General features: G+C 35.8%; 1 protein-coding gene across 1 annotated transcript; it reads left to right on the top strand.

Annotated features, from left to right (window-relative positions):
- Positions 5180 to 26229, top strand: LOC109848632 (cullin-4-like). Its single transcript, XM_020418244.1, is given in 17 exon segments — positions 5180 to 5623; positions 17965 to 18080; positions 18163 to 18509; positions 20744 to 20924; positions 21053 to 21175; positions 21250 to 21537; positions 22474 to 22599; positions 22775 to 22876; positions 22980 to 23033; positions 24050 to 24156; positions 24270 to 24330; positions 24423 to 24554; positions 24641 to 24778; positions 24854 to 24934; positions 25005 to 25085; positions 25678 to 25758; positions 25845 to 26229. Coding segments are annotated over 17 exon segments (2457 nt in total). The 5' UTR covers positions 5180 to 5298; the 3' UTR covers positions 25959 to 26229.

The raw sequence follows: 27187 nt of genomic DNA, 5'->3' as shown, positions 1-27187 counted from the left end.
GTCCAGTCCTCTTAGATTGCCTCTACCAATGACCTGCAGAGATTATAGCGGGTTAGAGGAATATAGAAGCTTGTCTATCGAAAACGTGCACGTATTCGATTTGTTATGAAGAGGCTCATGGAACCATAATCGCTCCATCGATCCTTTGGAAGATTTGTTGGTGACCATCGTTTCCTCAAACCCTTTTAATCAAAGGAAATGTGATAGATTGAAGGAAAAAAGCTTCTAGCATGCAGTGCCTTAGCGGGGGTCTGTATAGTTCTTGTTAAAGCGAATGTTTAGTTTGCAGCTGCAGACTGAGAATTCTTTCTTTCATCAGAGTTTTTTTGGACAAATTTTCAAAACCGATCCTTTTGGGTTTTTATTTGCAAAAAACAACCGGTTTTGAAAAAATATGTAAAAACCGACCTGTTTTCAGCCCAGCGCTGAAAACAGGTCGGTTTTTGTAAAAATTTTTGGGAAACTTCACGGGAGTTCGACTCCCGTGACGTAAACTTCACGGGAGTTGAACTCCCGTGAAGTTTAATTTCTTCATAAATCTTCACGGGAGTTCAACTCCCGTGAAGATTTATGAAGCGAAAAACTCCATGGGAGTTCAACTCCCGTGGAGTTACAGGCAAATATTCCCAGAGAGGCGATCTCTGGGAAGTTGAGACTGCAACTTCACGGGAGTTGAACTCCCGTGAAGTTGCAGGTTATACAAAACATGCACAGCCTGTTGTGCATGTTTTGTATACGTACCTGTTAACTCATATATATACGAATTTATTTGCATGATTTCTAAGTCAAAAGTATTAAAATTTGGATCTTTTTTTAAGTATAGAGAAGTAGATATTATTTTTAATTTAACCTTACAATAATTAAATAAAATGTATTAAAACTTAGAGGTATGCAAGTTTAAAATGCAGTACTAAAAAAAAATAGGGGGCCGTGCTTTGCACGGGGTGCACACTAGTGTGATTGTAAACCTGGAAGTGGAGTTGTAGGAAGTTTGCAAACTGAGACAAATCTCTTGTCAGAAAATTGTTAGAAATCAATTCAGAGGTTAAAAATTGACACAATTGCACTGTCAAAAGTGTTATCAACAACCTTCATAGAGAAAAAATTGCCTCTATGTTTGTCTTCCACATAATGCATGGTTAACATTTCTTTCCTTAAAATCTAGAGCTCAATTTATGAGAAAGACGATCAGTACCAGATATTATACATTTATACATAAGAAATTGAGAAGATAAAGTATGACGCAGAAATTAGATAACATGATCAAAAAGATTCATGCCTTGGTTGATAAAGATTAGAATCCAGCGATGGGATAATAAAGAGAGCGCCAATATCACTTCGCATCAGTATTTACAGTGCAAGCACCATATGGCCAACAAAGAAATGGGTCAGAGGTTAAGCTGAAAGTCACCTGGAAAGAAAATGTAGCAAGATGGGCATAAATTTCTTAGTACTCATTATACAGTAAGACGAAGTCATTTTCTGTAGCTGTTAAATGTGCAGAGCAGTCGAGTGGTAGTTCGTCCACATTTATTGAGCATCATAATTTCCTATACAAGCTCATGTGTGCATCACTTGTGCATTTTGCTCTTCATGCTGCATGAAGATGAAATCTTCAGTAACATCAAATAAAGTTAGAGAAGAAACTGAACAACAGTTTGACAAGATCGACAGTTCTTACCGATATTCTGCAGTATTGAGAGCTCTTACCAATACAAGATTGAGACTTAACCGCCATTACTTGTTTCAACTCCCGCTTCAAGAGATGAAGATGCACTACAATACAAGTAATTCATATTCCCGACTGTTGGAACTTGGTTGAGTCCTGAAACAAAACAGTCTTGGCTTCTCAATTGGCTGGAAAGCTTCAGGCATGTCGTGGTTAGTTTCACTGATGAAATATATCCCGAAGGCTTAAGCAATCGCGCTCAAGTGAAAAAATTACTGAATATGCACATAAGAATACTTGCAGCAGAAAACGTTTCTAAGGATACTTCAGTATGACAGCAAATAACTTCTCTTAAGACAGAACTGAGTGTTATTCGCAGGTTTCAGATTCTATTGTATGTGAACTTGTTAGCGCCAATGGAATAAAACAGATAAATCTGTTAGAGAGCTGAAGTGCTATATTTTAAAACCTTTTCAAGTTTAGCTATTATGCGTTTATGAAATGCTATGCTTAAAGTAATATTTGGCCTACTCCGGTGCAAGGATCCAAAGGCCAAACTGCTTTCAAGAACAATAGTACAGTATACTGGTGTGCTCCGGCCAAGTACTGTCAAGATCTCCTCGATCTATAAGACCTTTCGGTCAATGTCAAGATCTCCTCGATTTGTTTTCGGTTCAAGTAAAGATCTCATTGATCTGTTAAAACCTTTTGGTTCAGACAAATATCTTTCGATCTGTAATAATCTTTCAGTTCAGGGCTCTGTTCCTTCGGGCACAGACTAAAACTTACACGCTTTCAAACTCTGCAGCAGCAGCACAACAGGTTAAACACTTCTATGTGTTTTTTTCGTATCTTTAGAGCTGCTCCAAGGGGCTCTATTTATAGGCCTCTAGCTCAATGTTCATTTGACTATTACAAATCATAATGACAATTATGATTGTAACAACAAATGACTTAATTGCTGTAACTGTTGCATGCAGTTTTAATTGCTGCATGAAGAAACGTCTGAACGCGAGGGTCATTTAGCGCCTCAGCCCGATTAGCCCCGATCCCTGGCCCATTGGCCCACGAGCCCACGGGCCCACGGATCACTAGAACTTATGAGTGATTAATTGAATAAAAACAATTCTCGGCTTGACGTTGACAAGCCTGAACACATGATATTTTGAAACACCAAAACTTTAACTTTCCGCTACCCTACTAAGAATTTCTAAAAAAATACCAGTAACTAATAAATACATAGTTTGAAACTAATTTTTGAAAAGCGGTTTTGACTAAAAAATCCAACAGAAGTGGTGATATTTGCATGTCATAGACAAAGGATTTTACCTTCCCTAACAGTGGAGAGGGTGACGCACAGATCTTTTCTTTAGGCTTGGAAAGAAAAGTTCGACCTCGGTCAGAAAACTAAATGATAAAACTATATGGTATAGTTTAAGGCAACTCATGATCTTTGTTCGAAAAAAAAAGGAGAACTTCTCTCGAGATAAATTTCCATGGTTTTTGCATATTTGATATTTTTACCGTTTGACACAGATATACTCCTTATTTAATTTAGCATTTACATTGTAATATCTGGGTTTTAAGCTTTCTACTGTGGGCATCCAAATGCAAGTAGAGCACTTCCGCACCGGGCATAATTTTAACAGGTCGCGTCTGACTGGGTGGAAATAAAGCTACAACAACAAATATTTCAGTAAGATTCATGTTTTTAATGTTTGTTACCAACAGTATTATTAGTAAAAGGTACACGAAATTGCAATCTGTAAAAGAGACGGCAACAAATGTTGCGACCAATTCGATTGCAACAGATGTTCAAATTCTTGGAAATGAAACTTAAACATAAAAAACAATGTCATTCTATCAGAAAATATAAAAAAAAACTCCCACTTCCAGACTTATAATTTTTACATCAATTGTTTTTCAAGCAAATAACGAGTTTTCAATGTGAACATATTTCACAAAAATTGTGAAGCATTCAAACAATGGATGGAGTACCGGGGCAAATGCTTCAAACAATATTTGTTAATGTAACAATGTAACATTTGCTATACTTTTATTTGGCTTTTCGCGATATTCAATGGGAACGTTTTCACACAAAGTGGGATAATTGTTGAAGCGGGACAATTTTTGAAAGTGTGATATTTTAGTGGAATAATCATGAATAATTTTTTGAAGTGAGATATTTTGATAAAACGGTATGGGATAATTTATGATAATAAAGAACTATATAATTTTTGTATTTTGACCATATAACTACTACTTTATATTTTTAACTTACTATTATTTATTAATTATTGTTTAATATAATGTTAGTTATTGTTGAATAACTTTTTGTTAGAATACAATATATTGTTAATAATTATTATAACAGTACTTCAGAATTTTTTATTTTTGTGAACTATTATAGTACAAGTCCAAAAACGTAAAGTTTTTCATATTTCTTCTTTTTTATCTTTTAATAAATTAGGGGCCTATGATTTTTTATTTTAAAATAATTATATAAATCAAATACTCGGTAAAAAAAAGAAAATAACATTTAAAGAGAGGATTAAGAGGAAAGACGGTCTAGTATGATAGTATGGTCAGATGATAGCAATGACTATTGAAGGAAGAGAGGATGAAGAAAAGAAAAGACATGAAAACTAAAAATAAGAAATAAAAATGAGAGTTCTAATTTTTTTTTACGAAGTAGTTCTAGCCCAGCACCTAGGATAATTTAAAGGACTAGAACTCTTTTTTTTTTGTATAGAGAAATGAAAAAAAAGGGAATAAATTTTACCATTATCTCAGTTCTAATATTGTTCTAGTTCTAATTGACCAACGCTATAAAATCTTAACCTAGTTCTAGTTCTAATTGATTTACACTATAAAATTTTATTCCATAAATTATCCTTGTTCTAGTTTTGAGTTCTAATTGCCCAAAAAAAAAAATCAAAAATTCTACCAGTTTTCTCAAGGTCACTCGATTCTTGTAAGTTGTTAAAAATTAAGCCCTCCAATGAAGAGCAGCGGTTGTGAGACATAAGAATTAGGGGCCTAATAGCAATGGCGATGATTCGAGGGACTAATTCAAAATGTTAGAGATTTCAACAAAACGACCATGAGGGCTTGTTTGGATCGGGTATTTTGAAGGGGAAAGGAGGGAGAAAGCTGTAAATTTGTCAGCTTTTTGGAAGCTTTCCCCTAAAATCGCCTCTTATGGTATTTTGAAGGGGAAATGAGGGGGAAAGTTGCCAATTTATCAGCTTTTTGGCAGCTTTCCCCCAAAGTCGCCTTTATACTTTTCTTTGTCAGCAAAACAAAATAGACGACTTTGGGGGAAAACTACCAAAAAACTAACAAATTAATAACTTTCCTCCTCTTTTTTCCTTCAAAATACCCGATCCAAACAGGCCCCGAGCCCAAGCTCGATCGAGTCGGCTCGCAGTCTCCACTGTCTCGAACCCTCAATTATTAAGCCGACCCCACAAACACGAAACTTGACCCTCTCGGATAAAACGGAGCCCAATCGAAATAAACTTCCTCGCTCTCTCTCTCTGGCCCTCACTCTCTCGATCAATCTCGACCTCCTCCCTCCTCGAATTAAAACCCTAATCGACCTCGCCATGAAAATCTCCGATTAATTAATGACTCACTCGAAGCGATCTTTCTCCAGCATCAACAGCATTTGTCCTCTCTCATCGCCGTCGAGCTCCTCATCCATGAAGAAAGCCAAGTCTCATCAGCTCACAGAAAAGAACGGCCTCCACTCGTACTACGACGTCACCTCCGGTGGCGGCGGCGGAGGCGGAGGGAACGCCGGCGGTGCGTCTGAGGATGAGGACTCGGTGCTCGTCGACCAGGCTGGGGTTTCGGGGAGCTTGATGACGGGGATGGCTTCTAATTTGTTGAGGAAGAAGGCGATTCCACCTCAGCCGATGGTGAAGAAGGCGCTCAAGATTAAGCTCAAAGGTACTCGATTTTTTGGTGATTTGATATCGAATTTTAGCTGAGTTTTACGAAGGTTTTAGTTTTAAAATTCTTATTTGTATGATGTGCTGATAGATTTTATTTGAATGAGCTTATAATCTTTCAACTAGTGAACTAGCTACATAGTTTTTTTTTTTTTTTTTTTTTTTTGAAAAGCTTATAATCTTTCAACTAGTGAACTAGCTACATAGTTTTTTTTTTTTTTTTTTTTTTTTTTTTTTTTGAGAAAAAACTAGCTACATAGTTGATAAGTAGAATTGAACTAGTTGGAGGAAACGAATGTGCTGGACTTATAAATATGATGTAGTTGAAGCTGATGATTCCAAGTGTCGGGTTTTAGATTTTGAAATAGTTGTTTATAAGCAGCTTGATGTCAAGCTTAAGCTTGGGCATTGGACAAACTTGTTCGCTATTTTGTTCATGAAAAGGCAATTTTGCCTTTGTGAATAGTCCCACATGGAATAGTGATGGGAGTAGTAAGGGGTTTATATGGGAACACCCTTTATTGGGTTTTGAGTAGTGTTTTTGGGTTTTGTATTGAGTGGGTTTTGCATAACACGCACGCACGCCGCACACACGTGTTCTTTTTTATTTCTTCAGCCTTCTCGTTTTGCACGTGTTACACGTTTTGTAACGGCTGCAGAGATCGTGCGAGGGTTACGCGGATTATGAGTAACGTGCGCGGATGGTGAGCAACGGCTTTAGGTTTGTAAACCCTATAAATAGATGGCTGATCAGTTCGAGGAAATCATAGGAAAAAAAAACTCTTCTCTTCATCTTAAAACTGAGCTCTCTCTCCTTCTAAAAGTCTCGGCTACAGTTCAATTGGTTTTGTTTTTTGGGCAACGTTCTTCATCTGAGCAGAAGTTCTGCCACTCTTACTCGAGTTCAGAGGCCGACCGAATTCTGGGGGGTTTTATGGCTAGAAGAGAGAGGACCATCTGCGTCAGGACGATAGGTGGGTCTTTAATTTTCTAAGGCAGTGTTTACACGACTGCTCCCGATCAGGCCAGAATTTTTAATTCTTTATTTTCGGATTTTTATGCTAATAATTTTCAATTTTGACAACAATCTAGAAGATTGAATTTTATAGCTGTTGATTTATTAAATCCGAAATAATTTTTATTTATAATTAATTGCTTTTAGTTGTTGACTAATTTTTCCCTGTTAATTTGAAAGAGGAAAAAAATCACTGTTCATCAAATTTTACTGTTCACCCCAAACTATTTCTACTGTTCATTAAAAATTTCATCCTAAATAATTAATTGTAATTACTTTAATTATTTGTTTGCTTACCTATTAATTAATATTATTAAGTAGTAACTGTGGAAAAAAGTTACTGTTCACAAGAAAAGGAAAAAAATTTGCTTGACTTGTTTACTGTATTAGAATTATACAATTTATTGATCAAAGTCGTACTCCTAAGTAACTGGTCTAGTGGTATTGATAAAAACTTTTATTCCATCAGATTCCAAATATCTAGACTAGTAAACTTCAATCGGACTTATGGCTAACGCTGACCATTCGAAGAGTGTCAAACCTGAGAAATTTACCGGTGTTAACTACAAATAGTGGGCTAATCAGATGAGATACTGGCTCACCACCCTAGGTCTTTTATCTGCCATACACTCCTGAGTCTTCATCTAGTGGTTCTCAACCATTGACTCTCGATCCTGAACAACCTGCTCCTTCTACTTCTGGTTCTAGTGCTAGCTCCTTTTCTAGCTCTATGAAACCAGAAGAAATCAACTATCATTATTGCTATAGGATTCTTAATGCACTTGCGGATAACTTTTATGACATATTATGAGTTCAAAAGTGCTAAGAACATATGGAATGCTTTTGAAGCAGAATATGACTATAATGATGCTGGAATTCTGCGTTTCACCTCCTCTTCCTTCAATAAGTTCATGATGGTTGATGACAAACCCATTAATGAACAAATTCATGAATTCCAAGATTTCCTCCTTCACCTTCAATTAAAGGAACTCCTTTACTGATGCTTTTAAAGTTTCCTGTTTGATTGATAAAGTCCCTCCCTCCTGGTCTGGATTTGCTGGAGTTCTCCGACACAAGCAAGAAAATCTAACCTTAACTGAAGCCCTCAAGGCTTTTCGCATTGAAGACCAGCATAGGCAAAATTACAAAACCAAGACCGAAATAAAAGCTAAAGCGAACTTGGTAGAGGATAAGCCTAAATCTAGGAATTTCAAACCCAAAGGAAAGATTCAAAAAAAAAAACCAGCAGTCCTTTAACAAATCATCTTCCAAATTTAATCTCAACTCTTCCAGCCATAAGTCTGATAAAAAGTTCTGCTATGTATGTGGTAGAACCAACCACCTGGCTCCCAATTGTTTCTATCAGAAGAAGGAACCGATTAAACCTGCTCCTAAAGAAAATTGATCCAACAAAGTTAACATGATTAAAGAGAATTCAAATTCCTTCAGGTTAGCATCTTCATCCTATCTTGTAAAGTCTCTTACTTCTTTCACTGACTGGTACTTGGATTTCGAAGCTAATATTCATGTTTGCAATGATCGTTCTTAGTTTTCAACTTATCAGGAATCACGTGGAGGAAGCATAAGCATAGCGGATGACTCCTTCAAACAAATAATGGGAAGTGGATGCATAGAGCTCACCATGACCTCTGGGAAAGCTCTGAATCTGCAAGGCGTTCATCATGTTCCTTCTCTTCGTCGCAACCTGATTAGTGAATCTCTTCTTCTTAGAGCTAGATATAAGATTGTAAAAGAATCCAATAAATTTGTGATTACAAAGAATAATGTATTGATAGGAAAATGTTTTACTTGTAATGACTTTTTCAAGCTCAATGTAATTAATTCCAGTTCTAATAAAATTTCTGAGTCTTCTGTTGCACAAATTGTTGAGTCTTGTAATGTTTGGCATAGACGACTTGGACATGTCAATTTCTAAACTTTGTAGAGAATGACTAAATTGAACATTATTCCTATATCATCTTATGATCCCTCATCTAAGTGTGAGATTTGTGTTCAAGGGAAACACACTAAAAAACCCTTCAAGTCTATAACTAGAAACTCTGAACCCCTCGAATTAATTCATAGTGATGTGTGTGACTCGAACCGAGTTCTCACCCGAGGGGGTAGGAGATATTTTGTGATATTTATAGACGATCAAGTTCTCACCCGAGGGGGTAGGAGATATTTTGTGATATTTATAGACGATCACTTCAGATATTGTTACACCTATCTTCTCAAGACTAAGGATGAAGTTTTAGATAGGTTTAAGATGTATAAAGCTGAATCTGAGAATCAACTTGACATAAAGATCAAGATTCTAAGATCTAATCGTGGGGGGAGTATACCTCAAATGATATGACTAAATATTGCTAAGAACACGATATTATTCATAAGGTAATTGCTCTCTATACACCACAGTCTAACAAGGTAGCTGAACGAAAGGACATAACCCTAATAACATGGTGGACTGTATGTTACTCAGTTCAGGAGCACCTGAAAATCTCTGGGTTGAAGTTTTTCTTTCTGCCTACTTCATTCTCAATAGAATTCCCCACAAACATTCTGATATAACCCCTTATGAATATTGAAAGGGGAGAACTCCTAATCTGAACTTCTTCCGGGTTTGAGGTTGCTTGACTAAGGTAGGTATTCCCGAACCTAAGAAGAAAAAATTTGATTCTAAGATTGTAGATGTTGTTTTTATTGGATATACACTAGATAGCAATGTTAATAAATTTTTAGTAATTAATTCTGAAATCAGCGACATCCAACAACACTATCATTGAAGCAAGATATGCAATCTACTTTGAAAACATCTTTCTTTTCAAATCCAAAATCTCAAAAAATCCTAGTTCATCTTTTCCTTCTGATCCACCATCTTCTAGTTCTTCTCAGCCTCTTGATATTGAACCTCGAAGAAGTAAAAGAGGTAGAATTCAAAAGGACTTTAGAGAAGACTTCTTTATTTTTCTTGTTGAAGGTGATCCAAGCTCATTCAAAGAAGTAATGGATTCACCTGAATCTTTTTTCTGGAAAGAAACCATTGATAATGAGATTAAATCTATCATAAAAAATCATACTTGGATACTCACCGACTTACCTTCAGGTTGTAAACATGTTGGCTGTAAGTGGCTATTCAAGAAGAAACTTAGACCTGATGGTTCCATTGATAAATATAAAGCTAGATTAGTAGTTAAAGGCTATACTCAGTAAAAAGACATTGATTACTTTGATACCTATTCTTCTGTAGCCCGAATCTCAACTATTCGGGTATTATTAGCCTTTGCTGCTATTCATAAACTGATCATACATCAGATGGATATCAAGATTGTTTTTCTAAATGGTGATCTAGATGAAAAAATCTATATGCACCAACCTGAATGCTTCATTGTCAAGGGTCAGGAAAATAAAGTCTGCAAACTTGTTAAATCTTTGTATGGTCTTAAACAAGCTTTAAAACAATAGTACCAGAAATTTGACAGCCATTGCACAGTATGGCTTCACTGTGAATGAACATGATAAGTGTGTTTATTCAAAAGTGATAAATAATGACTATGTCATCCTCTATCTCTATGTTGATATCCTTATCTTTGGAACAACTCTTAAATTAATTTCAAAGGTTAAAGATTATCTCTCCAAGAACTTTAACGTGAAAGATTTTAAGTCTTGTTGACATGATACTTGAAATGAAAATCACTAGAGACACTAGAGGAATATCCTTGAGTCTTTCTCATAGTATTAAGAAAATGCTAATCAAATTCAATTTTTATGACTCTAAACCTGTCTCCACACCTTATGATTCTTCTATATCTTTGAAGAAGAATGAAGGTGAATCTGTCTCCCAGCTAAAGTATTCTTAGCTGATTGGATCTCTCCTATACATATCCAACCAGACCAGACGTGATATAGCTTATGCTGTAGGGAGACTGAGTCAGTATACCAGTAATCCTAGCAAAGATCACTGGTTTGCCTTAGAAAAAGTATTTAAATACTTAAAAGACACAGTTGACTATTGCTTGATTTACACTGGGTACCCTGATGCTATAGAAGGGTATAGTGACGCTAACTGGGTCACGGATTCTAACAGTGTAAAGTCTACATTTAGATATGTATTCTTTTTTTATGGTGCTGCTGTATACTAGAAATCTTATAAGTAAACAGTAATTGTCAGGAGCACCATGAAATCTGAACTGATTGCTCTTAATACCACTTGTGCAGAAGCAGAATGGTTAAAAGATCTACTTTCTGAACTTCCTTTGGTCCCTAAACCTTCACCTCCGATATCTATTCATTCTGATTCTAGATCTACCATAGAGTTTCTAAAGCAAGTGAATGTAAATAAAAAATTGAACAGACATTCAAATAAGATATAAATCTATACAATGCTTGCTAGGTAAAGTTGTGATCTTAGACTTTGTAAAGTCTGAGAAGAATCTTACTGACCCTTTGACTAAGGGTTTATCCAGGAGTGTGATTCTGGATTCATCGAGGGAGATGGGGTTAGGCCTATAAGTAAGATCATTGACAGTGGTAACCCAACCTTTATTTGGAGACTTAGTTCCAATGTAGGTTCAATGTGATAGAAACAAGCTGGACTAGTGAGTTCTTTGGAACAAGCCATTTGTCATGCTACTAGAACGACATTGTGTATTTAAGGTGGGGTAACAGTGATGCCCCAAAATACCCCACATCAAATAGATGTGGTGATATGTATAGGCTTAAATACTAAGTCATAGCAGTCAAGTTGCAATATTATCTTTAGGCGTCAGATTGAGCTAATTATGTGTTGCATTCACTGTGTCATAGAGCTTACATCGCGCTAATAAGCTCGCGGCCTGAGGCTTGGGGCGTGATAAATAGTATCAGAGTAGTTAGTATGTCGAAAGCAATATTGTAAAAAGCAGTAAAAATACCCAAAAAGCGGAAGCTCCCTTAAATCCCTTCAGCTTGGGCTAAAGGGTGGGTTTGAACAACCGAGCACTTTTCGCTCAAAAAATCATGCCTTATATCTTGTGCGAACTAAAAGCGCCTAAAGAGCCCATAAAGTACCTAAAAAGCGGTTTAAAGCGCTTTTAGAAAAGCCAATTCAGCCCAAAAGTGGTTTTAAGCTCCCAAAAGCATCAAATTGTTCCAAAAATCCTTTTTAAATTATCAATATTCCCTTTGATAATTTATAAGTCCTTAACTTATTGACTAGGTGGTGCATTTAGTGCACTACATGTTAATTTATCACATTGCAATGTTTATAGTATTTTGTTGATAATGTGTGATTGCATCTGAGTATTTCTACATATTTATTTCATGCTTAGGATCTCTATAAATCATTACGTACGCATTTGAGAATTTTATTTACCTCTTTTTTTTGCTTGTTTTATAATTTCCTTCTGATTTTTTTTTCAAACATTGCCCCTATTTAATTTTTTTGGACTTGGCACTATTTTTCGCTTAAGCCCTGCTTAAGCCTAAAAAAACCTAAGCCACACCTTGTCGCTTTGCTATGCTTTTTGCTTTCAACAGACTTGGTTAAAAGTGCATAACTAAGTGTTATGCTAGACTAAGTGCTACATCGCATGAGCACGGTGAGAGCCACATCTAGAACTTGTAGGAGTCACCTTTAGAATTTACATCACATGGGGGGTGATATTGGGATGAACCAATTGTTATATTGTGATGAAGACACTGAGTATTTAAGGTATTTAAGGTGTGGTAGTTGTGATGCCACAAAATATAGTCTTAACATTGGATATGTAATGATATAGATGTTATTGAATAGTAAATCATGGGAGATAAGTTGCATATTTGCTAGTCATTTTGCGGTGAATTGAGCCAAACTATGTGTTGCACTCAATGAGTCTCAGATCTTATAAGTGCCAACAGGCTTGCCGGCTCAGAGTGTGACAATTTAAATGTCTTCAAAGATGACAATTTAAATGTTGGTCGAAATAAAGGGAAGTACTTTAAATTTCCTTTCTTCTATTTTTTTCTTTGATCTAGAACCTTCTATTATTCAATCTTGTGTATCTAACAATGACATGGGTAATGTAGTTGTTCTTGCACTTAGGGCCTGAAACTATCAAACTATGTTGTCAAGTTATTTGTTCATATCATCGTCTGAGGAACCATTGAAGGAACTTGCCATAGAACAAATGTTAATAACTACATTATCCTTCACAATTCCCTATCCATGCTGATCCGTCCTCATAATGTCTTGGGCCTGGGGTACTCCTTTGTTTGTCTATGTGTAGAGCTCTTTTAGATCCCTTCCCAATAACAATAAAGGTGTATGTCATCTTCCAAATGAGCTTTACCATCTTAATTAACTCAATACCCCAACACTTAAAGTTGGATGCCCAAAGCTCGTGATATGTTCAATTGGAACTCGGAAAAGAGGCGAAGTTCCTTCAGATATCTCACATATCCTCAGGGGTTAGCCCTTTAAATCTTAGATATCTTCAGCACATTTTGATGATCCACTAGAATTTCTTTTGATGCAAAGGGTAAGCTCTCAGATATGAAGAAGACATCTGAGATTCAAATGGTCCATCATATTCGTGAACCAATAATTGCAGTAGATCTAGCTTCTCTGTGAAATTCCTCTGATAATAATAGTGTCTCTTCCGAAGAGTTCATTCTGGCTATCCTCAAAGTTGCACCTCAAGGGATGGACAACAAGGTCAAGCCCATGGAGATGTAGGTACTTGAGGGAACAAACCCTTCACCACGAGCCATACTGATGAGGACAATAATGGTAATTTCCATATTTGTTATTTGACTTTCTTTTATTTTAGTTTCGAATAAGATTTGGCAAGTTTGATCAGATCTTAATTTAGTTTTAATTGTGAGAAATTTGAGGGATTTTTCTATTTTTTGGCAAGTTTGATCAGATCTTAATTTAGTTTTAATTGTGAGAAATTTGAGGGATTTTTCTATTTTGGTAGGATTTTAATTTTTTTAATTGTGAGAAATTTGAGGGATTTTTCTATTTTGGTAGGATTTTAATTTTTGAATTTTGAATTTTAAAATTTGAATTTTGGGTCAAGTTTAGTAGTTAATCAGTTTTTAGTATCTGAGTGATTTTAGGAATCTGATTGATTTTGAGAGATTTTATAATTGCTCTATAAAAGCACTGCTGTAATCAGAATGAAAAATAATGAAGAATTGATGAATTATTTGTGAGCTAATTTTTTTTTGTGTGAAACCGAATGTTGGTGTGAAGCCTCGGGTGTGAAACCTAGGCCAACTTTTTCTCCTCTGCCACTACAGGCGACAATCCCCTGTTTTCTTTGCCCAACAGACAACTGCCCTTCAATTTTCGTCAGCCCCCACTCCATCTCGCGTCGCTCCCAGAACAAATGCTAACACCCTCGCTCTCCTCTTCCTCCATAGCGCCGACATCCCCACCCATCCCTGCTCTCTCGCAAGTCGAGCAGCCTCCGCGTCTCCAACAACAATCGCGCCCAGCCCTCACCTCCTCTTGTCGCGTCCATCGTCGTCGTCGCTTGTATAACCCTGACGCCCACTAGCCTCGACCCAACAGGCCTCCTTTCCCGACAACCACTCGATCCCTCTCCTGCTCTCCTTCAATCCGAACAGTCCCACTGACGATCTCTCCCCTGCTCACCCTCAACTCGAGCAGCCCTCACCGGCGAATTCCCCTGCCTTCTTTCAACTCGGGCAGCCGCCACCGATCCTACAGCTGATCGCATCGTCCAGCCCGACGTCCAGCCCGACGTCGCATCGTCCTGTCGCCCGCACACATTGTCGTCGCTCAATTCGCTATTGTTGTCGTCGTTCAATTCGTCGTCGCCGTTGCCAGTTCGACGCTGTTGTCGTCGTCAGTTCATCCGTCGACCGTCACCACTTGATAGCCCAATAAATTATTTTTCTGTTAATCTCGTTTTATTAGTTAATTACATGAGTATTTCATCTCTAAACTCTTATCATATGTTCACTGCTATTATATTTGTGAATTGAGAGTAATTGAGCATATGATTGTTTAAATTTGATATTGATAGTAGAACTTGAGCATGATAATGAATATTGTAGCTAAATTGATCAAGATTGGAATTAATCATAACTATTGATGCAAATTTCGTTAAATCCATTTGTCACATTAGTTGTTTTGAATTTAATTTTCTGCCAAAGATCATGGAATTTGGTGAAACGATGCATTATTCGATTTAAATCGCTGATTCTGATAGACCCCATGTCCCGTTTCACATCACATACTAGACCAATCCAAGACAAACCTCTCAACATTGCTTAAAGCCAACAAGACACCAACCTTACATGAGATGAGAGTGACATTGTACCAATATTGGCCAAGGATATGAAGGGCTGGTGCAAAGTCGATATCGCCAGATATCATCAATATTAAGGAATATGCATGATTGTCTAGTGCAAACGAGAACATATCAACCTCGATAGCCTTGTCAACTACATCCTTTTGTCCATTTGGGACTTCCACAAGTTTTATGCCAGTCCTTTGGCAGCCCTCACGAAGCCCTCGCGGGATGGCATTAAAGTCCCCATAGGTCAAGAATAGTGTCACTTCTCCACTAGTGACAGGGTATACCCAGAGAGCTAGCCTCATATTGTCGGCAACATCTTCTAAGCAAACATCCCTTGGAACTAGACAGTTCTCAGAGTCTGCCAGGATTGTTGCATGTCCATTCAATAGCCCACATTGTTGACTAGGGGACAAAGTTGGTTCCATGTTTGAAGTAAGGCAGATTGATCGGCTAGAGCAAGGGGACTCTAGTACTGGGGTCTTTATTGGTGTACTCCTTGAAATTACTTCGTCTTCACAAGACATTTGAGCTTCTGGTAACTGTAGAAAGCAATATACGAATGAGACATGAAATGAAATGTAGGACTAGTTCTGAAGAAACTGTCACACGTTGGGCCCATTAGTCCGTTGGCAATGTAAGCCCTAGGTGTTACAAATAGTATCAGAGCTAGATTGTTAGCCATAATTGTGATACTAAGTGCTATTAGGGACTAAGTGCTACACTGCGTGAGCGAGATGTGATCCACCTCTAAAATCCACGTTGCCTAGTAGTGATTTCAGGACGAACCATTCATCATGCCGCGATGAGGACGTCGCATGGGTGGTTGTGATAGCCCAAAATATAGTCCCACATTGGATAATGTGGTGGTATCTCAAGTTGCAACGTTAGCTAGTCATTGTTGACAGTGGATTGAGCCTAATCACATGTTGCACGTAGTGGGTCGTGGGGATTACATCAAGCCGATGGGCTTGTGGGCCTAGGGAGTGACATGGAGACTTAGTCACTTGGTGTATATTGTTATGTTAGAGTTTCAGCAGGGTTAATCTGATGTTAGAATCAACTTAATATTTCCAAGATTAATTCCATTCAGCTTGAAAATATCTTATGCTAGTTCCTTAATGATCTAAACAGAGACAAACTATTGGATCGTAATAATAAAAAATATAGGTTACGCTGCCTATCTAAGTTGCATGGAAATAGGTACGGATACTAGTATGGGTGCGGGTACAGGTATGAGACACAACAAAACTGTAAAATATAGGGTACGGGGACACGGATATATATATATATATATATATATATATATGGATAACAATACAGACCACTGTATATCATAGTACACAGATCGTTAAAATCTGATACATGTACGGATATATATATATATATATATATATATGCAGATAGAAAATAAATATAAAAAAATAAAATATAAACCTATATAGGTCATTCAATACAAGAGAGTTAATTAATATATTTGTTGTACCCGACGAGTTAAGACTATTGGATATATCTTGATTATCAAATTAACTTTAAGTTTATTAATCTAAAGATATTAAAACTATTACAACTGTATGATCAATCTATATTCAAATATTTTCATATTTTATTATATATCGGTATTCATAAATATCCAATTTAATATAAATATTTAATAGCCATGTTTATTTGCTAATGGATATATAACCGATAGTATTTTACACTAGGACAATTTTTTGAAACACCCATTTTTCAAATTTATATAGCAAAATCGATCTTTTTGAAAAAAAAATCAGCAAAACCGACCATTTTCATCTGAAAAGGATCGGTTTTGCTAATTTTTTTCAGAACAGATCGATTTTGCTATATAAATTTGAAAATTTGAAAATTTGAAAATTAGGTGTTTTTATATATATATATAGAGAGAGAGAGAGAGAATTAATAATGTACATGAGATCATTTTTTTCCCACATCATGTGTCATTAGAATTAAACTTCCAATCACATTTTAAGTTTCTTTTATCATATTGATTATCATAAATTGGAAGCTACGTATTTTTTTACTGGACATCCAAACGACCCTTTAACTATATAGTTTTGAACTTGTGTATGGACTGAAACGAAACTGGACCCATATCTAACTAGTTTTAAGAAACGGATGTGAAGTGTAAGCTATACCTTGAAGAAGTGTTTGACAAGTGTTTTAAATTAACATGTATATCGTATAATTTGATTGCATGTTGTAATAAATGCAAGCATATATTCAAGAAGTGTCCATGAAGTTTGGGTATGGGAAAGTGTTGGTACGTGTCCAGTATGGGTACGGCTTCATTATAGAAGTACCCGGGTAACATAGCTGCCTATACATTTGTGAAGATCAAGTAAAAGAATAAGAACAGTTTCCTCCAGCTGGGTAACATGTTTCCCTAGATTGAATACCATTTCCTACTTAGGATTTATCGGTAATATTTAATTCTCGTTAGGATCCTGCTCCATTGAAGGATCAAATATTCCTTTGATTGCTTGAAAAGGAAAAATAGACGATTTCGCTAGAAGTAGGAATTCAATAAGTACCGTACTGAGAATATCATGTCTGCATTATTCTTTTTTTTCTTAGGAGTTCTTTTTTCTACATTTTTGTAAAATATATATTTTTTGTCTTCTTTGTCATCAGACTTTGTAACTGGATATCCTGTGCAATCTTCCATAAGTTCAATTTATCATTTAATTCAGTAAGAACAGCCACTGCTCATATTGCAATTTTTTTTGTCATGTTACCTTTCTTTCTTCGCTATTGGAGGTATAAGGGCAGTCAATCTTTCTCAATCCGGGGGCTCTCCCATTTATAGGAGTGGCTGCTTCTAGAAACTCCTTTACTTTTCACTCTCATGTTACCTTTTTTTGGCAACTAAACAAGAAAATTAATCTATGTAAAAGTTGAAAATCATAAAAGCTATACCTTCTGAGCTCTTTGGTTTTCAGTGTGGAAGGAAACTCTTGAGGCTTATTTATTTCTAATGTTGTGCTACTAACTCAATTTTATTCTAATATGACTTAGATAAGCCTAAATTACCACCAAGTTTTGAAGAAGATACGTGGGCAACACTGAAGTCCGCTATCACAGCTATATTTTTGAAGAAACCAGATCCCTGTGACTCTGAGAAGCTTTATCAGGTATTCATGATGCAAATTTGTTTCTTAAGCTATAAAGTTTTTAATTATTATTTTTTTAGGGACTTAAATTCTTCTGTTACAGGCTGTCAATGATCTTTGCATCCACAAGATGGGAGGAAACCTTTACCAACGCATTCAGACAGAATGTGAAGTGCACATCTCTGCAGCACTGATGTCGTTAGTTGGGCAGAGCCCTGATCTCGTGGTATTCTTATCATTGGTAGTGAAATGCTGGCAGGATTTCTCAGACCAGATGTTGATTATTCGTAGCATAGCCTTATACCTCGATAGAACATACGTGAAACAAACCAATGGTGTTGACTCATTGTGGGAGATGGGGTTGAAGCTGTTCGAAAAACATCTCTCCAACAATAAAGAAGTGTTGCACAAAATTGTCACAGGCCTTCTAAGGTTGATTGAGAGGGAGAGGTACGCTGAAGTTGCACATTTGGCTCTCTTTGAACTGCTATACATAAATAGAAATGTTTTGGCAGTCTGACTTTTTATGTGCCTCTACATATAATTGATTCTTTTTCAACACGTATTCTTTGCCTTCAATATTAGACCACATAGCATGGGGTAATTGTAGATTTAAGATCTTGTGACTTCATTTGCAATATCTATATGCTATCGGAACTGTTCGTTTTTACAGTAACCAAAGGGTAGTTGAGTTGAAGCTGAAAATAAGAAAATTGTGCTTAAATGGTTCATTTCAGCCCATACTCAGTTCAAAACTATGATTGTAAAGGGTCGTTTGGGTATTTAGTTTAAAAATGAGTGATTGCCAATTTGTAATCTACGTACTAAAACAAACATAAAAAATGTTATAGGAATTTTAATTTCATATCATGTGAATGGAAAAACAATATTGTTGGATTTAAATATATACACTTATGTACACAGACACACAAACTCACATTTAGTCATGTTCATAACTTCATATATCCTACTTTTACATGTTGTCATGTCCTGTTCCCGTACCCGTACCCACACCCATATCCATGCAACATAGATTGTAACAATGGTTGGGCTGCAATAACAACTATATATATTGATGTTGGCAAAGAGAACTGATTATTTTACCATTAATAAATTAAGGTTGTTGATGACCTTCATTGTTCTTCTTCAAGTTTAATTCCTTTGCAGACATTTGGGAGTTGGATAATAATGTGTTTATAGTTTTCCTTGGGGCATGTAGCTCTAAAATATATTGTAATTCTAAAGGATGAAATCATAGTTTGGACTATATTTAGATCTTATTTCGTAGCTGCTGACACAAACAAGTTGCACCAGTGAGTCAATGTTGCACTTAAATGCTGATGGCTGTAGAGGTCAACTAATAATCTAATAGTAAAATCAACACTTTCAAAGCTTTAGTTTTCTTCTCTTGTTTATATCCAGAATACATCAAGGAACTAAATGACATGCGTTGGCATTCAGTTTGCTAGTTAAAGGTGATATCAGTAAATTTAGATGAGTAAATTACTCTTATAGGAGCTGAATGGGGGAAAAAGCCATATTCTTATTTTTGCGCTTCATTGTATTATCTTCATCTGATATCAGGATGTGTCAAGTTACAGATGAATTCTGCATATAGTTGATAACACAGTAGATTCACATAAGTATGCAGAGAACTATGTGTGATAACTCTTAATCCCCTTCACATAGTTAGATCATTTGTTACCTTGACACATGATTTCCTGTGCTTACGAGTCATGATTAATACACAGATAAATTGTCTTCATATAGTTTATGATGCAATAGAATTCACATAACTATGTATGATAACTCTTAATCTCCATAACATATGCTTAATATTTGTTAACTTGATGCATATGATTTCCTGTGCTCATTACTTCACAATTAATACAAAGAAACCGGTTTCATTTGGGGGTAGTACTTATATGGATGTATTAATGTAGTGAACTATCTGTTCTTCACTTCTTCCATATACCTATACTCATTGTTTTAAATATCCCCGACATGGCCCGATATATCCCCCGATATATCCTTTTATAGGGCTTGCCGCAACCGATATGGTCTTTAAATACCCTTTACCGCTTTTTTGGCTATTTTGAGTGATAAATCCCCAATATGGCCTATATATTAGCCGATATGTGGACCAATATATCTTTTTATATATCTTGTTGCAAAATAATATACCGTGTTTGGAGTTTTTGGGCGAGATATCAAGATTTCCCCATTATATCAAATGACATTTTGCCCTATAAAAGCAGATCGAATGTTGCAACGTTGCTTTGCACTTTTGTTTGTTTTAGAAGGTTGATTAGTGATCCTAAACATATATTATTCATATTTTGTATGCTTAAATTTTATTACATATGTCGAGATTACATTTTAATGCATTATACTATGTATGCAAACATTCATTATGGCATTCCGATATTTACCACGTATTCCCGATATTTTCCCGATATCCGCAATCCGATATGAATTTTGGCCATCCGATATTTCCCCGATATCCGATATTTAAAACCTTGCCTATACTTCCATAATTAGTAGCATTTAGATATTTTTCTAACAAGATGGTTGGTATCTCTATTGAATTATTTATTGATGTTTTTTCTCATACTTAAATTTTCTTGATTTTTAAAAATATTTTTAATTAGTATTTAACACGGATTGTATTTTCTTTGGACCAGGCTTGGTGAAGCTATAAATAAGGCATTGCTTAATCATCTTTTGAAGATGTTTACTGCGCTAGGAATTTATGCAGACAAATTTGAGAAACCTTTTCTTAAAGGCACTTCTGACTTTTATGCTGCTGAAAGTGTGAAATATATGCAGCAGTCAGATGTTCCGGAGTATCTGAAACATGTGGAGGTACAAATTTCACCTCTTGTTTTTTATTGTTTATGTTGTAGTCATCTATGTTTTATGTTTTTGGTTGGGCAGCAAAGAGCTAGAATTATTTATCATATATATGAAGCTTGACAGATGCAAATTTGCAGTTAAGATTGCATGAAGAGCAAGAAAGATGTTTTCTATACTTGGATGCTAGTACGAGGAAGCCACTTGTAGCAACTGCCGAAAGGCAGCTTCTTGAACGTCACGCATCTTCAATCCTTGACAAGGTTGTATATCATTACTGTTCCTGATGGCAAAGGTTTTAGAGACTAAGTTATGTTTCCCCCCCTCTTTTGTTTAGGGTTTCATAATGCTTATGGAAGCTAAGCGTGTGGAAGATCTTCAAAGAATGTACACTCTGCTCCAGAAGGTTAATGCTCTTGAGTTATTAAAGCAAGCTCTTGGTTCATATATCCGCGGTACTGGACAGGGTATTGTCATGGACGAAGAAAAAGACAAAGATTTGGTTGCTTGCCTCTTGGAGTTCAAGACATCTCTTGACATGATATGGGAAGAGAGTTTCTTCAGAAATGAAATGTTTGCACAAACCATGAAGGATGCATTTGAGCACCTTATCAATCTTCGGCAGGTCAGATTATATCTCTCACCCATGTCATATACTTCAGGCTGCTCTCATCTGCTTTACTTTACACTATCTAGACTTGAGAAATTTTGTAATATGAAGTGTGAATTGTCTGACTTTTCAATCATTATATGTGATATATTGGAATCTCTCATGGTTGTTGCTCTGTTTCGCTTTTCATCGCTCAGTATCTTGTTGTTTTTGGCTACTTAGGGCGATGCGGGTTCTTTATGGAGAACATTTGTGGAGGTCTGAAAGAACTTAAAATTTTAACAAGAACTATTTATTATTAGAGGTTGATACTGATAGTTTTAAATTAATAGTGAAGCTGTTTTATTTCTGCTGAAGTTGTGGACTTTGTGGAGCAGACTCTTATTTTAGATACAGTATATAATTGGCAAAGTAGCATGACCAGATCTGAGTTTATATTTTCTTCCATCTCTTATGAAGTTTACTGTTAAATAGAGATATTCAACTGGCTGCATCTGGAATTCTGCTTTTCTTCAAAGCAGCTGGTTTGCCTGTAACAAATCTCTCCAGGATTTTTCTTGGCATTTAGTCTTTTATGTTATCTGGTTGAGGGTTAATTTTATACTCAACAGATCTGTTATGAACCGGAGAGTTTTTATTGCTTTGAGAAATCAGTGTCAAGTTTACATATTCAGAGCTTGAAGATTGCATATTTTACTCTTCTAGCTGCTTCATATTTTTTAATTCGTTTTGTATTTCCTTTTAGCTTGTTGTTCAGTTGTAAGATGGCAACAGTTTTGGCACAGAATTTTGATCATCCGCCAACTTGGAAACACCTGACTTTGTCATAACTAGCTGCCTGTCCTCTTCTTGGTGGCAATATTCTGTACTTCTATTCTGTCAATTGCCTTAGAGCAACAGTATCTCTAGGTGAGAGCTAATGAATCTGTCTTTGGTGTTTCTATACAACAGAAATAAACTGCTGAACTAATTTAAAAGTTTCTAGATGAGAAACTTCGTGCTGGCAATAAGGGTGCTTCTGAGGAAGAGTTGGAAAGGACACTTGAGAAAGTGTTGGTATTGTTCAGATTTATACAGGTATATAATGGGATGTTTAGTTAATAATATGTGTTTTCTTGTTCTTAGCTTTAACTCAATTTGAATTATCAGATTAGCTTTCTTTGTGACACACTGCTCTATTTTGGGTGCTTCAGTGTACACTGCTTTTAAATTACGCTGACTGGCCAACATATTTTGTTTCACCATTAATCAGGGCAAAGATGTTTTTGAGGCTTTCTACAAGAAGGATCTTGCAAAAAGGTTATTGCTGGGAAAGAGCGCCTCAATTGATGCTGAAAAGTCAATGATCTCAAAAGTAATTGAATGATATTATCTCTGAAGTTGTTTCAAATGATTTCTTCTAGCTCATTATCTCTGAAATTGCGACATATCTAACCAGAAGCAAATACTCTTTTCAGCTCAAGACTGAGTGTGGGAGCCAATTTACTAATAAACTGGAAGGCATGTTCAAGGTATCGAGTCTTCTCTCTTTTTTATTAATATTGTATCCCATGTTGATAATTGTGGTTACATTCTTCGTCTATGCTGTTGGACCAGCTCTCTGAAAAAGGATAAAAAATGATGACTAAAACTAGAATATTCGTGGACTTTATGGTAACAAGTGACGCATGGTTTCTTCATCGTAAATGCATGGTACAAACACATGTGAGAACACTGCTTTAAACTGATGAGTTTTGGGCTAATAAAATATATCAAGAAAACTATTCTCTTAATATTATGAAATGCCAGAAGACAAAAATGTTAGATACATCAGTTGAAGTGTCATATACTGACATATAAAAGGCATAGGGATCTATATGAGAGATTAAAGATAATCCTTCCTGGTTCAGATGGGTAGAGAAAAAAATCTTGTCAAAATCAAGATGTTTTCCCTTCAAGTTATTGGAAAATAAATACATAAAAAGGCAATAGTGACCACTGTACTGCCTGCAACCTCCAGAGAGCCAAAAGTTGATTATCTTCTTTTCTTATCAATATCACACTGAGTGTTTACAAGAATATGACTTATGTTTGGCTTAAATTGAGCTTCACCAAAAAAAAGGGACATTTATATTGCGTGATTCTGGCAATATTATTAGTGCAGCCACCAGAAGATACGTATCAGATATTAGAGTGGATTTGGTCCTGAAAACATGCATGAGAACAAATTATTATGCTAACTAAGGGCAAAAGAAGTAAAACCATCTTTAGTCATAGACTTCCACATACCTTTTTTAATCTGCTTACTTGTATTCTTCTGTCAGGAACAAATTTAATCTATTATTTCATTTGACATATTTAGTTATGTGCTGCAGTTTGTTTTTCAATTGCTCACTGTTCCTTGTACTTGTATTTTACCTTTTAGCAACTTGCCGTGATTTTCAATTTGCTATTTCTTAAATCTTATTATATTGTCAAATGCACTACACTAGCGCAGTTCTATATGTTCTTTCTTTGTAATAACTACATGCTGCTGACCCATTTCCAGGACATTGAATTATCAAAAGAAATAAATGATTCCTTCAAACAGTCATCACAAGCCAGGATGAAACTTCCTATTGGCATTGAGATGAGTGTTCATGTTCTAACGACTGGGTGGGTATTTATCATTTGATTATTCCAACGGATACGTTGATAAGGACAACTTATATTGCTAACATAATTTCCCCTTTTAATCATAATTCTAGTGCTTGATGTTACATCTGCAGATACTGGCCAACATACCCACCCATGGATGTTAAGCTTCCTCATGAATTGAATGTTTATCAGGTTAGATCATTAGAGCTATCTAAATTCTATTTCTGTGTGAATCTGTGTTATCTTTATTTTGTAAATTTCTAATCTCTGCTTGCATACAATAGGATATATTTAAGGAGTTCTACTTAAGCAAGTACAGTGGGAGACGGTTAATGTGGCATAATTCATTAGGTCAATGTGTTCTAAAAGCCGACTTCCCTAAAGGTAAAAAAGAATTGGCAGTGTCATTGTTCCAGGTGAGTGGATCCTTAATCTTCCTTTATACAGATACGTCACATTTTACTCAGTCTTGATAGTTTCCTTGGGTCCTTTATGTTGTCAGACTGTTGTCTTGATGCTGTTCAATGACACCCAAAAGCTCAGCTTTGAAGATATTAAGGACTCCACGGGTATTGAAGATAAAGAGCTGAGGAGGACTTTGCAATCTCTTGCATGTGGCAAAGTTCGTGTGCTCCAAAAGGTTTGTTAACTGTCATAGCTTCTGAATTTTCTTGCATAAGTTGAATTATTATCATGATATACTGGTATCCAATAGTTTCCAAAGGGAAGAGAAGTAGAGGATGAAGATACATTTGCATTCAATGAAGAATTCAGTGCTCCTTTGTACCGCATCAAGGTAAATGTTCTAGTTGATGACAGTTTGGGCTTGTCAACTTGCAATTCAAGCTAACATTTTGCATTTTCAGGTAAATGCCATTCAGATGAAGGAGACAATAGAAGAGAACACAAGCACTACGGAAAGAGTATTCCAGGATCGTCAATATCAGGTATGTATACTATTGTTACTGCACAATTTATTGGCAGCATTACAAGTTTTTATTAAATGATCCACCTAAAGCATGCAGGATTAAAATATTAGAGTATAACAATGTAAATGTTTGAATATGTTCTTTTCTTATGATATATCTTGTGTCACTAACCGATTGTTAAATCTTGTGGTTTCTGTAAAACAAAAGAAAGTATATATGCTTGTTGGTCCATAGAGGCTTGTTTCGAATTGTTTTCTTTCCTAATTTGGAAATTATGCACATAGTTCATTCAAAAAGGGTGAATTAGATAAAACCCCTCTAACATTTGCATGATTGAGAGATATTCCCCTATATTTGCTTCTAATTTCTACAACATTTATTTGATTGTAAAAGCTAATGTCATCGGATACGACAATTATATGCACTCAAGTATAAACATACATGTGATTGTAATAATTCCAAATTGATGAATACTTGACATCAAATTGAAAATTGTGTCTTCTTTTTTTGGGTTCGGGGGTGGGGTGTCAAAAAGGAAAGGAAAATAATTATAGACTTATTTTGTTTGAGCTTTTTGTTTCTGACATGTACATGATATGTTCTGTTGCAGATTGATGCAGCTATTGTTCGAATAATGAAGACAAGGAAAATACTAAGCCACACACTTTTAATAACCGAGCTTTTTCAACAGGTAAATACATAAATCAGTTAGCGAATGTTTATATACGATTGTTTGGTATTCACTTTTGTGGGATTTTTATTTTTTGTTTCATTCAGCTCAAATTTCCGATAAAGCCAACGGACTTGAAGAAAAGGATCGAGAGCCTTATAGACAGAGAATACCTTGAGCGAGACAAGAACAATCCGCAGATATACAACTATTTGGCTTAAGGTCTTGAGCCCAAGTGATCTTTTCTGTATTAGGTGGTCACTCCTAACAACATCCAATGTACAGGGTAAGCTTGAACCTCACTTTCTTTTATGTTCCTTTGGGAGACATTCAAAATTGTAAATTATTAGGACTTAGTTCTTGTTCTGTGAAGGAAATGGTCGCCAAATTTGTGAAAGTAACGTGCTAAGATTTTGAAGAATCGCCAGAGCAAATTACAATGGCAAGTTTTATGATTTTAAATCACAATCGTCTAGTTTATATGCCACTTTATATACCTTTCCCTTCTCTCTTATTTCCTTATTTTGCTCAACAAGGCTAGATAGTTGAGCCAAAAGCATCTATTTTAGAGCGAACTTGTTCGTGGATGAGTATGGTCATGGATTTCGAACTGGTTCCTGAGTTTAATTTTTTTTTCCTCTGTTTTCACTTGGAAACGAGTCTGGATGATATACTGTGGGTTGCAAAGAAAAGTATCCGTATCTGCACGTTACGAGTATGGATACAAATATGTATATCTAATAGGATATAAAAATGGATAGATAATGGAACGTTCGATCCGTATCTGAAATAACTATGCATTTACAAATGCTTTGACTATTCGATTAGTGGATTTGATAGTAATCGTGAGGATACACATTTAGAATTGGATGTAGTTCATATGATCCATAGATCTAATCTTAGTTTTTCCAATATGCAAGACATATTAATAAACTCTCCCTTATCGTATGACCCATGCATATTACAAGCAGTTCTTATTTGTTTTTCCTCACGTCCGTTTTCCACCATAGATATTTTCATCTAATTTATTTGTATTTATATATGATTTTGGCGAAGACGGATACAAGTGATATTTGTATTCTTATCAAGCATATATGAATATGATAAATATCATATCCGATCCGTATCCCATACGACTTGCAACCCTGCTTCCCTCAAGCTTTTTTTATTATTATTTGATAACCCAGCTTGGATCAAACCTAAAATTATGAGAGCTGTATTGAAACTCTCTCTCAACCACTTCCGATGACACGAGTAGCAAAAGTGGGACAAATTTTCAAAACCAATCTTTTTGATTTTTTATTTGTAAAAAACGACCTATTTTTAAAATATTTGTAAAAACCGACCTGGTTTCAGCCTCAGCGCTGAAACCAGGTCGGTTTTTGAAAAAAAGTTTCCGAAACTTCACGGGAGTTGAACTCCCGTGAAGTTTAGCAGCTTTTAATTAAGC

The sequence above is a fragment of the Asparagus officinalis genome, chromosome 7 (assembly GCF_001876935.1).
Source record: "Asparagus officinalis chromosome 7, Aspof.V1, whole genome shotgun sequence".
NCBI classification, from domain to species: Eukaryota; Viridiplantae; Streptophyta; class Magnoliopsida; order Asparagales; family Asparagaceae; genus Asparagus; species Asparagus officinalis.
Note: the sequence above shows the minus strand (reverse complement) of the source record. Positions and strands in the feature narration are given on the sequence as shown.